We start from the raw sequence: 12226 nt of genomic DNA on the forward strand, positions 1-12226 counted from the left end.
GGTCCTCTGTATGTGCACTTGGCACTGTTGGGGTCATGGGGACTGGGGGACAGGGTCCTCTGTATGTGCGCTTGGCACTGTTGGGGTCGTGGGGACTGGGGGACAGGGTCCTCTGTATGTGCACTTGGCACTGTTGGGGTCGTGGGGACTGGGGGACGGGGTCCTCTGTATGTGCACTTGGCACTGTTGGGGTCATGGGGACTGGGAGCTGGGAAGCTAGTGAGAACCGCCTTTACGAAACTCTGAAGAATTACCTGAAAGTTACACGGAGGCAGCTTTTAGCGCCAGATAAGTTAGGATATGTCCCCACCTCATTTTGATGAGATTTTTTTTTTTTTTTTTTTTAAATCAATATAAAGCAATGCTTAAAGTCGTGTCTTCAGTGCTGCAGTTTGGAAACATCTCTTTCAAAAAGGAGAGAAACACTGATCAGGCTTCCATGCCTGAAAACACAGGTAACCAACGAGCTCTGCTTTTTCTTGTTTGGGGGGTGAGGCTTGGGGGAGACAGGGTCTCAGTGTGTGCTTCAGGCTAGCCGTCCGAGTGCAGGGGTGCTGTGTGCCACACCCATTGGAAAGATAGACAAGTTTTTTTTTTTTTTATATGAAAATTTTCTGTTACTAAATGTTAAATGGATTTAAATAAACACTGGTCATGGCCAGGTGGTGGGCCACACTTTTAATCCCAGCACTCAGGAGGCAGAGGCAGGCAGATCTTTGAGTTCAAGGCTAGCCTGGTATATTGATCGAGCTCCAGAATAGCCAGAGAAACCCTATCTCAAAAAACAAAAAAATAAAACAAAAATCACTGGTCAGGAATAAAAGTTGCCACTAGGTGGGTGCATGTGGTTGCAGGTATTGGGAGCTGTCTGATTGTTTCTGAAGGGAAGGAACTGAGGCACCTCTGTTGCCTAGGAGGTTTCACAGGTGTCCACGGTGCACTATGGCCAGTGAATGCTGACAAAAAGTCAGGTGTGGGTCGCATACTTGTAGCTAAGAAGATGGATGTGGGCAGGTCTCTGAGGCTCCTGTCCTGCCAACCCCGCCTAGTCAGTAAACGCTGGACCAGTGAGAGGTCCTGTCTCAAAAGTGAGGTGGGTGCCACCCGAGTAACTCCACCCAAGGATGCCCTGTAGCTTCCATGTGCATGTGCACACATGTACACACATGAACACCGACCCAAAAAACAGCCCTTTTTTGGTAACCCACTTGAAGTTTCTTAAAATTTATTTCTGTGCGACCCCTGAGGGAATGGCTCTCCTCCTGTATCATGGTTGCTGTTCTTTGTTTTATTTTTGAAGCAGGGTTTCTCTGTGTAGCCTTGGCTATTCTAGAACTCACTATGTAGACCAGGCTGGCCTCGAACTCCCAGAGATCCATTTGCCTCTGCTTCTGAGTGCTGGGACTAAAGGCGTGCCCCACCATAGCTGGATCGTGGTCACCATTTCTTGACCAGGCAATGGACCATCTCCCTAGAGCTTTTGTGCACTAGGACCCTTTCGCAGGTAATCCAGTCACATAGTTTTGCAGAAGGGGTCCGTCCGCCATGTGCCTCTCACCCGGTCACATCCATCTTGGTGGGGCGATGTGAGGTTTAAGGTAGACGTGTACAGTGGTCCATCTGCCATGTGCCTCTCGGTCACATCCATCTTAGTGGGATGATGTGAGGTTAAGGTAGACATAGACAGTTTGAGTCTTGAAATGACCCAAGGGTAGACAAGGATCGCTCTTCTCAAAGGCCAGGAGGGCAGAGGCTTACTGTCTCACCTGATGTATTGTTGGCCCAGAGTAGAAAGTATTTTCATCAGACTTTTAAAGTTTTGTCACACTTCAAGACTGGAGTTTTCCATTGTTTAATGCCATGATTGGATCCCAAGTGGAAATAGAGCATTTAGGAAACCTTTACATTTCAGTTGCACAGAAACTCTGCCACCTGCTTGGGATGAACGTGATGGAGTTCACGCGGGCTATCCTCACCCCCCGGATCAAGGTTGGCCGAGACTACGTACAGAAAGCCCAGACCAAAGAGCAAGTGAGTCCAGAAATGATAGGCTGTGGTCATTTAACCTTCTGCTTGACACGTACTGAACTGAGTTAGTAAGAACACGCAGAATCATCTTGAAATAAGTGAGTTTTGGTTTTCTAGTGGTGATTTACCTTCCCCCTGCCAAGGAATTTTAAATTGATCTCTGTAAGTAAGTTTGAAATGTCATCTCCAGTTGTCCCTCTCCTAGATGATAGATAATTTGACAGACGAATGTTGCATTTTGTAGCAGTAAAGTAAGACAAAGGTCGCCCTGAACGCTTTTTTACTGGGTGGCACAGCAGCAAGAATAGAGGTGCAACATTTACTGTTCCGTTGTGATGGTTTTAAGGACATTAATAGCTTTGATTAAGAAGGTTAGTAGGGGCAAACTTCCAAGAGACCAGGCTGATAAGACCGATGCAGCTGTCCCGGGCTCTGAGGCCGAGGAGGGCTTTGCGCAGCCCTGAAGTCACAGCCACAGTTCTCATCAGTGCACTAATGCCTCTGTGGGTATGTAACGTGCATTGAGATGTACTTAAGCAGTAAATGCCATTTCAAGTGTTTGAGTTCTGTGTAGCATTGAGTTCCATATTGCAGCTACTAATGTTTTGTTGAGACTGCTTCCTGGATAAGAGGCTGGTGGTCTCTAATTACAGGCAGATTTTGCGGTGGAAGCGCTGGCCAAGGCTACCTATGAGCGGTTGTTTCGCTGGCTTGTTCATCGCATCAATAAAGCGCTGGATAGAACCAAACGCCAGGGAGCGTCTTTCATTGGGATCCTGGATATTGCTGGATTTGAAATTTTTGAGGTATTCCTGATCTCCCTCCCTCCTCCTCTTTTTCCTTTTTGTCCATTCATTTAACAAATGTTGAGGTCCATTTAGTATGCATTTTAGTGCCAGGCAGTCAGAAATAAGCAAGTGCATTCCTTGCTCTTTGGTCAGAGTCAACAGTGGACAACAAGTAACCAGTCGGTTCACAGATTTGTGCACAGCAGTGAAAGAGAGCGGGGAGGCATCTGAGGCTGTGTTCAGGGGGAGTCCCTGCAGTGGTGACAGTGTGTGTGTGTTGCGGGGGGGAAGCTTCACAGAAAAGCACGCAGGAGCCTCGCACCCACTAGGAACGCTACGTGTCAGGCTCAGGCTGTGCATCCAGCAATGATTCACAAGCTGGTCCTGAGTTTGTGTTTTACATCACTGTGGACTCAGCTGACTCTGAAGAGGACAGTGAGACACAGCCAGGTGGAGCCTGCAGCTCCTCCCAGCTCACCCAGGATGCCCTCCCTGTGCCTCTGCCTCTCAGGGTCCTATTGTCGCTCTACTCCCTCCCTCTCAATTTCATTTTTTTATTTCTGTTAATCATTCATTAATAAGCACTGAGTGGTTTGGTAATGTGGTGTGGCCATCTATTCTCACCGTGTGTGTGTGTGTGTGTGTGTGTGTGTGTGTGTGTGTGTGTGTGTACATGTGTGTACATAGAAGTCAATTCTCTTTCTACCACATGGTTCCAAGCGATTAAACTTGGCTCGTCAGGCCTGGCTATAAGCACCTTTACTCACTGAGCAGTCTCTTGTCTTTTCACAATGTTGTGGCGGGGGGTTGTAAGAGAGAGAGCCCTCCCTTAGTGTCGTCACCAGCATTGAGCAGTCTCAGTAGTGTCGCTGATGCCTAATGAATGGTTTTGAATAAGTGGGTAACTAGATGGCTGAGTGTCCCTGTCTTCTTTCCCCTGATTGGATGATGCCTCGTTCTCCCCGCAGCTGAACTCCTTCGAGCAGCTGTGCATCAACTACACCAACGAGAAGCTGCAGCAGCTGTTCAACCACACCATGTTCATCCTGGAGCAGGAGGAGTACCAGCGCGAGGGCATCGAGTGGAACTTCATCGACTTCGGCCTGGACCTGCAGCCATGCATCGACCTGATCGAGCGGCCGGTGAGTGCTCCCTCCCGGCCCTGCCGCCTGCTGGGCGCGGCTCGGCCAGCACTTTTCTTCTTGGCATACTCTGAGACGGACAGTCGAGGAATATGCTGTTCTGGTAACACCGTCTGTCTTGTAGTCCCCGCCTTCACTGGGCTCCTTTCGTGCAGCTTTGACCACCCTGTCCTTGTGTTTTGCACGTGTGGGGTAATGTTCTCAAGGTGGTAGGGCACTGTTGTGTGCCTGTCACAGGGCATGTGGCGCTCCACTGCCTTTCTCGGTAATACAGGGACGCTTAGCTGGAAACAAGGCGTGTCACATAAATCAGTTTTTAAATAATTGAATTCAAGCTCGCCCTTGTATTTTTTATTTTGACAGGTTTTGTCTTATTTTGGAAGTATGTTCGGGGGGGGGGGCATTCTTTTGGCAGATGTATAGATGTAAGGACAATCAGCATCAGAATTTATTTATTTACTTTATTTTCTCGACTCGGGTCTCTCTGTTGCCTGGCTTTTGATCAACAAGGTATTAACGTCACTTATTTTATGTTGGTATCTGCCCAGGCATAGGAAAAGGTAAGTATGATTAAGCATTGGCATCCCTTTGTGGTTTTGTGGGGCTTAGGTCCAACCCACAGGCCCGTGCTGTGCTGTCCGTCCTTTACAGGAGTGTGCCGCAGCAGCAGCTCAGAGGCCTCTCCTGACCTCTTGCCTCACGGTGTCTGTTACCGCCAGTGCCGGGGGCATAAAGGCACCAAGGGCCAAGCAGCTGTTGACTGGAGCAGTCCAGGAGTCAGGAGGAAGGTGGCAAGAGAAGAGGAGGGCCCCAGGAGGCAGTCACCTGATTAGTGGGGCGGTTCTGCCTAACACATTAGACATTTGAGTTTAAGGATATGACAGAAAACTTTATTCATCTTGTGCCAAAAAATAAAACAGTTTTACCTTCAAAGCACCACCACTGTGTATTTAGAGCAGGAAGTGTCCAATGACGTTGGCTGTGAGGAGAGCTGCTTTCCAGGTGCCTCGCAGCACCAGTTAGAGGGAGCATTCCTCTCTGGAGACATTTCAGCCTGCTGATTAACTCACAACACACAAGTGGGCAGAATGGATTTGCGGTCTGTGCTCAGTTATTGTGCAGATACCTGCGTGTAAATACTGTGTGTTTACACACAATTAGGCCAGGACGATTTAAGGTCTTTGAATATGCATGAGAAACGCAGTGCAGGAGCTAGGGGCTCACAGGAGAGCCTGCAGCGTGGCACCACGCCTCAGGGCCCCAGCCGTGAGGCCAGAGAACAGATCACCGTGGAGTTCACGGTTTGCGCAGCATGGGCCTCCATGAGGCTCAGTGCATGAAGAAAGGTCAGTGGCCATAACAGGCGACAGGGACACAGGCTCCGCAGATGCTGGGAACTGGTTGGGGTGCTATAGGGCAAGCGTTGTTGACGGAATTCAGTGAGTAAGCAATGTGTTGAAAGTGGCATTTTAGAAAAGTACTGAGCAGGGTTGTGCAGTAGTCACAACAACTGGCTGTGCCAGACCTCCCAGGCAGGAAGAGAGGGTTTCCTTCACACTTCTCCTTCCTCAGTGCTTCCTTCCTGCCCTCTTCTGGCCCCCATGGGCACCTGCATACATGTGCACAAACATAAAGATAATAAGTAGATCTAAAAAACAAAAAAACAAAAAAAAAAAAATTTAGGGACGTTTTCATTCAAGGTGATTGGAAATTGAAGTTACAGTAAAAGATAAATGTTTCTGTGACCAGAGCATCAGTGTAGTTCCTCATGTCTCAGAACCCTAACAGTAGCTTTAGCCGCCTGCCCCTGTGATCCTGGCTCAGTAGCTCCAGCCGCCTGCCCCTGTGATCCTGGCTCAGTAGCCCCAGCTGCCTGTCCCTGTGATCCTGGCTCAGTAGCCCCAGCTGCCTGCCCCTGTGATCCTGGCTCAGTAGCCCCAGCTGCCTGCCCCTGTGATCCTGGCTCAGTAGCCCCCAACTGCCTGCCACTGTGACCATGGCTCCTCCAGAAGTAGCCAACCTTGGGTAAAATAACCCTTCTTTATTTAACTCATCTGAAACCCTGAGAGTTCTTTAAGAAGGAGCAAAGGCGTCAGGGTCTCGATGTAGGATTCCTAGGTCCTAGCACCATGTATTCCAGTCAGCTCGTGCCTCTGTCTGCCAGCGTCTTATGGCTTCCTTTATACTTACTATACCCTCTAGTTGCCGTGACATAGTGTTTTGTACACACAGCTAGCACTTTCGCCTAGTAAATACTGGAAGAAGTAGATTAAAGTTTTTGTACAAAAAGAAAAGGCCAGTTTTACAACAACTATGCAGAATGTGAGTTGAGTTCTGTGTCCGCTGCCGGCTGCCATCCCAGCACTCACTATAGCAGTAAAGAGAGTTGAGCTCTGTGTCGCCTGCAGGCTGCCATCCCAGCACCCCTGCAGCGGTAAAGATGGCCCAGAAGCACTGCTGCGGAGCCCACTGTGTCACTTATGTTGAAAAAGAGTCAGCACGCCTATAATCCCAGCACTCAGGGGGCAGTGAGTCCAGGACAGCTGAGGCTACACAGAGAAATCATGTCTAGAAAAAACAAACAAAAAAAGTCATCCAAGAGATCTTTTATTTTTTTTAATTATTTTTTAAAATAATTCACACACATACGTGTACCCGTTAAGGCTTGAATTTAGTGGTCTCGTGCTGTGTCATAACATGTGGCCATCACCACTAATTTTATGTTTTCATACCTCACCCCACTAAATCCTCACACACATTAGCCCGTACACTCCCAGCATGGGACCACTCACCGATTTGCTTTCTGTCTCTGGATTTGCCAAGATCTTTCAAAGTGACCAACAGTTGCGTCACTGCCTCTAGTAACTTATTAGTTACATTTCTTCTGTTGCTGAGATAGAGCAGAGCAGGGCAGCTTTCAGAGGGAAGGTTTAGTTTAGGGTTAAGGTTCCAGAGCGCTAAGAGCCAGCCCATCGTGGCAGGGAGGTGTGGCGGCGGGCAGCAGGCAGCAGTTGTGGTGGCAGGGACAGCTTGAGAGTGAACCAGGGATGGTGTGTGGCTTTGAAACCTCAAGTACTTCCTCCAACAAGGCCATGCCTGCCCCAAACAGCACCACCAACTGGAGAGATGTCTTTATTCAAAACAGCCACACCATGCTATTACTTAGTAATAACTTGAGCTGTTTTGCCAGCAAGAAATGGTTCAGCCGATTTAATCACCACTCAAACAAAAACTACGTTGCTTAGCATGGAGAGTGAAGTAGCTGGTTAGCTGAGTTTCATAGGAAGTAAACCCAGGTGGCCACTGAACATAAGATGCTCCCACCCTGCCCCAGCTGCTCTGGCGTCTGTGCTTTTGTGGAGTGACTGCCTGCAGTTCCTTTACTGACCATGTGCAGAGTTCAGCACTTACTCAAACAGTTACCCATTTTTCCCAGTACCTAGGAGTTTATGGTCTGTGTTTGAATTTTAGTTTGCTCTGACTTGGGCACACTTTTCATTCTAGAGATGTGTTTGGGTTTTTTGTTTGTTTGTTTGTTTGCTTGCTTGTTTCCATAGATCTTCATAAAGTTGATCATTTTAGAAGCTGCCACCCAGTGGGTACCAGTGTCATCTTTGTCAGTGCTCCCTGCCTTTCCTTATCAGGCGAATCCCCCTGGTGTGCTGGCCCTCCTGGATGAAGAATGCTGGTTCCCCAAAGCCACAGATAAAACTTTTGTTGAAAAGCTGGTTCAGGAGCAAGGTTCCCACTCCAAGTTCCAGAAAGCCACGGCAACTGAAAGACAAAGCTGGACTTCTGCATCATCCACTATGCAGGGAAGGTGAGAGCCCTCAGGCTGAGTAACTCCATTAAAGTGCTGCTGGGTGGGGCTGGGATATGGCTCATCAGGTAAGCATTTGCTGCACAAGCATGGAGGGGCCTGAGTTTGGATCCTCAGCACCCACATAAGTCAGGCATGGTGGAGAACACCCAGAACCCCAATGCTAGGAGGCATGGCGGGGACAAAACAGGTCTCCAGGGTTCACTGCCCAGTCAGTGCTTCTAAAACGACAAGCTAATAGGACCAGTGAGAGACTGCTCAAAGACTGGGTGGAAAGTAATAAACATGCATGAGGGGGCCCGGGCTCACAGGCACGTGAGTACACCACATAGAAAGAGAACAGACTTCCGCGCATGGTGGCGCACGCCTTTAATCTCAGCACTCAGGATGCAGAGGCAGGCAGATGTCTGAGTTCAAAGCAGCCAGGTCTACACAGTGAGTTCCAGACCTGCCAGGACTATGGTGAGACCTTGCCTCAAAAAGAAGAGGAAATAAATTTGGTTGGACGTGTGCTACACACTTGTAACCCTGGTCCTTGGAGTCAGGAATATCAGAAACTCAAGGCCAGCCTGGGTTACAAGAGACCCACCCTGTCCGTTTTGTTTGTTTTTCCCTGCACTTCCCGACCCTCAGACAGGGTTTCTCTGTGTAGCCCTGGCTGTCCTGGAACTCTATGTAGACCAGGCTAGCCTCGAACTCACAGAGATCCACCTGCCTCTGCCTCCCGAGTGCTAGGATTACAGGTGTGTGCCACCATGCCAGCAAGACCCTATCATTAGGAAGGAAGGAGGAGGAAGAAACAGATCCACTGTTTGTGGATTTGCCACATTTCGTGGTATAAGGTTTAAGTACATTATTACAGACGCCTGGCCACTGAGACAGTGCGGGATGGGGTTTAGTGAAAGTCTCTGGTTAAGACTGAGGAAGGTGATTGTGTCCTCCCGCTTGGCATTGGTGTGCGCAGGTGGACTACAAGGCAGATGAGTGGCTGATGAAGAACATGGACCCTCTGAATGACAACGTGGCCACCCTCCTGCACCAGTCCGTCAGACAGATTCGTGGCTGAGCTTTGGAAGGACGGTGAGATGAGCTTGTGCTTGTCTTTAGCTTGGCTGACTCTCCTGTCGTTACGGTTTATTTACGGTTCTCTCACAATGCTTGTGTTTGTATATATCCATATGGTTTTTATTACTTACATCTTTCCCTAGAGCAGGGCTGCCATTGTGTCAGAAGCCACCCATTTTATGAGTGCCTGGATTAAGAAAGAAATACAAGTCATTTGCCCCCTTAGTGAGATGCTATGTGGACTATGGAAATAGATGGCATTCAGAGCCCCAGAAAGCTACAGGGTCCCTCAGGCTCCCAGGGACAGTTGAGGTTATGACGTAAAGGCACAGACACAGGCACAGACAGCCCTAGAAGATGTGCACAGGTGTGTATAGTGCCTTTTCCTAGTGGGATACACAGGTCTAACAAGCTGCATCTTCCATCATGCACATGTGCGTGCACACAGTAACCAGGTGTAGACTCCTCAGTGCCTTACAGACAGACCGGTCGCCTCTGATTTGATCAATTCTTTGTAGTTCTTTTGTGTGTGTGACCCTCAAGTGATTTCTGATTTTGGGTGACGTTTTCCACAGGCTAGGTTTTAGGAGCATACAAAATGCTTGTCTGTCTTTATCCCTTAGTGGGAGCACATCTCCTAGATCTCCTCACTCGCTCTCTGCTGCCCCTCATCCCTGCTACGTCCCTCTCTTTGCTGCGCCTTGGGCCGCCACCACCCATGACAGTAGCCAGCTCACATCTGCTCTCCTGTTAACACCCCAGGGAGTTAGTCTAGCCATCTTCTCAGAGGTAGAGAGAAAGAAACGCGGTAGACAGAAACAATTTGAGACAATCCAGACAAAGGGAGCGGCAGGGTGTGAGGGAGCATGTAGGGTCGGGGCACCATTCACGTGCACGCCTGTGTCCTGGGAAGACATGGGCCTACAACTGTAGGAGACGGCCCACTGGACACTGTCCCTTACAGGGATCAGTCAGTCAAGGCGCTGTCTGAACATGCAGCAGCAAAGGCTCTGGGCCTCCCTCATCCGCAGTTTCAGAGCGGGACTGTTCTGCGCTGTGATGTTAAGTCTTACGTCCATGAAATCTGAGAAACTAAACATGAAGCAAGAGAAAGGGCTGGGCTCGGGTCATCTGAGGACCCTGCGGCTAGAAAGGCTGGCACTGGAGAGTTGGCGGCGTGGATGGATGTGGACCATCTCAGAGGGAGTGGCACGTGGTGCTGTCTGTCAGGAATCTGCCATTCTGTCTAGATAATAGGGCTGGGGCAGAAAGGGTCAAGAAGCAGGAAGTGAGGCTGGTGTGGGGCCAGGTTCAAGCCTAGTGGCCTGAGCCAGATGGAGGAATGCTTAGACAAGTGTTCCTCGACAGGTCGTTCAGTCTAATGCAAATAAAATGGCTTGTTTCCTGGGTAGACTGTGTGAAACCCCTGGAAGTGATGGAGGCAGGAGGTGACAGGTAAGAGTGGGCCAGGCAGGAGTGCAGAGGAGAAAGAGCAGAGAAAAGCCTACAGTGGCTCCAGAGCTAACGACTTAGTAAGAGAAATTTCGCGTGCGGGGCTCACACACATCTGTAGCATGAACCAGGCCCTTTGATCGCCTGTCTTTCCTTGCCCAAATTGTCATGTGAGACCCTGGCTCAGTGCTTATCCTGTATACACAGCCACGCTGGTGTTTCCACCTGACAGATGATGTGTAAGCGTGGAAGGCAGGCTCCTGCCCCCACCAAGCTTGTCGTGTGGGGAGGAGCCTGGGCAAATTGGGCTTGCCTTCATCTTTTTTTCCAGCTCTCTGAGCTTCCTCCTTCCATCCTTCCTTAGTCACAGATACTGGTGAGGGTCAGGTTTTAGAATCACAGATTGGGGAAGGTGGCGGGCGTGGTGCCTGTGAGGGGACACAGACGGGGGTCTTATAGCTGGGACCATATGTGGAAAGTCTTTGCCTGCATCCTTGTGAGTGCCACTTAACCATTCTCAAAGCCTCAACACATCCTTTCAACCCTGGCTGTCCGTATTTAGTCTCCTGCTCTGACCTTACAGGCTGCACTGTTTGCCCTGCTACAGATCTGTGGCCTGGGTGCAGTGACCACTCAGGTCAGAGTGGAGTGAGAAGTCTTATCTACCCCAAGTTAGGTTTGCCTCTGTTAGTGTCTGCTCTCTTGACAGTGTCACTGCTAGCAGTGAAGTCCTGTTTGCCGCCAGTGTGGGTAGACATCTGGCTAAATCCGAGTGGCAGGAGATCTCAGGGGCCATGTACCACTGTAGAGCAGAGTGCAGGTGGAGGGGCCAGTGCCAGGCTTGAGGACGGTGGGTCTCACAACAGGCAATGACAGGAAGTTAGACAATGGAGCCAGAGTGGAGACTCATCACTGTCTCTCAAGATGTAGAAACTCAAGATGGGCTAAGAGGAACTTTTCCTTAGGGAAAAAATGGCCCTGGTGAAACATAGTTATTTCCTTTTGTGCCACTGAAATGCGAGAGCAGAAACCGCTGAGCTGACCACAGGTGGAGAATGTACAGTGCTTGCTGCAACTCGCCTAAGAAGGTGGGCGGAGTCTTCCTTGAACTGAAGTCACTTTGTACTGAAATCCAGTTTGTGAGTTTCACACAGTTTCTCAAGGCCAAACCAAAAGCAACAGAGGTCTTGACGGCAGCCCTGCCCTAGAGATTCATAGTGCCCTTGTGCCCTGCTCTTACCCAAAGCTGTTGTGGGGATCTGTCAACTGGCTGCGTTGGAATTCATGCCCTCCCCCAATGCCCTGTATGCATAGGAGCAGTAACAATTAAGACTTGCATTGTGGTGTACATGTGCCCCTAGTAATGGCATGATCAGAGCTTTAAAATCACTTTAACATTTGCTACAGCCAAACTGGAGTAGTTAACCAACCTTTTAGAAATTTGTGTTTGAAATAAATTATGTTTCCAAAATCTGTACTGGAAATTTTGACAGTAACAGCCCCTGACTTTGCATTTGTCTCAGCAACTCTAATGCAACCACAGTCTTGCCCTGATTTGCTAACTGCAAGACAGGTTAATTAGTAAGTACCTCGTTACTCTTAAATACCACAAAGATGGCATGATGCTCACACCTGGTGCTGGGAAGTTTGCTCTTTTGAGTCAGCTTAAATTTGTTATATAAAGAACTTTATCAAATGCACAGATTCTTGAAACAGTAATTTTTGCATAGGCTCCGCCGGGAGCAGCTACTTGGGTAGCCATTTCAGAGTTTACTTGTGATGTCAAATGTCTTCACACTAACGAAGTGTCTGTGTATCTGCTCTTCTGTCCTGTTCTCACTGTCTCTCTGCTTTAGAGATTCAGAATATTCAGAGAGCTTCTTTCTATGACAGTGTATCTGGTCTTCATGAGCCGCCAGGTGAATGTATAC

General features: G+C 49.0%; 1 protein-coding gene across 1 annotated transcript in view; it reads left to right on the forward strand.

Annotated features, from left to right (window-relative positions):
- Myh10 (myosin heavy chain 10) overlaps window positions 1–12226 on the forward strand; it is a 119909-nt gene that overhangs the window by 67734 nt on the left and 39949 nt on the right. Inside the window, 10 exon segments of the mRNA XM_051168480.1 lie at window positions 360–455; window positions 1913–2031; window positions 2682–2834; window positions 3785–3958; window positions 7603–7719; window positions 7721–7747; window positions 7749–7778; window positions 8743–8823; window positions 8825–8858; window positions 12152–12214. Of these exon segments, the coding sequence (XP_051024437.1) occupies window positions 360–455; window positions 1913–2031; window positions 2682–2834; window positions 3785–3958; window positions 7603–7719; window positions 7721–7747; window positions 7749–7778; window positions 8743–8823; window positions 8825–8858; window positions 12152–12214 (894 nt within the window).

Source organism: Acomys russatus, chromosome 25, assembly GCF_903995435.1.
Source record: "Acomys russatus chromosome 25, mAcoRus1.1, whole genome shotgun sequence".
Taxonomy (NCBI): Eukaryota; Metazoa; Chordata; class Mammalia; order Rodentia; family Muridae; genus Acomys; species Acomys russatus.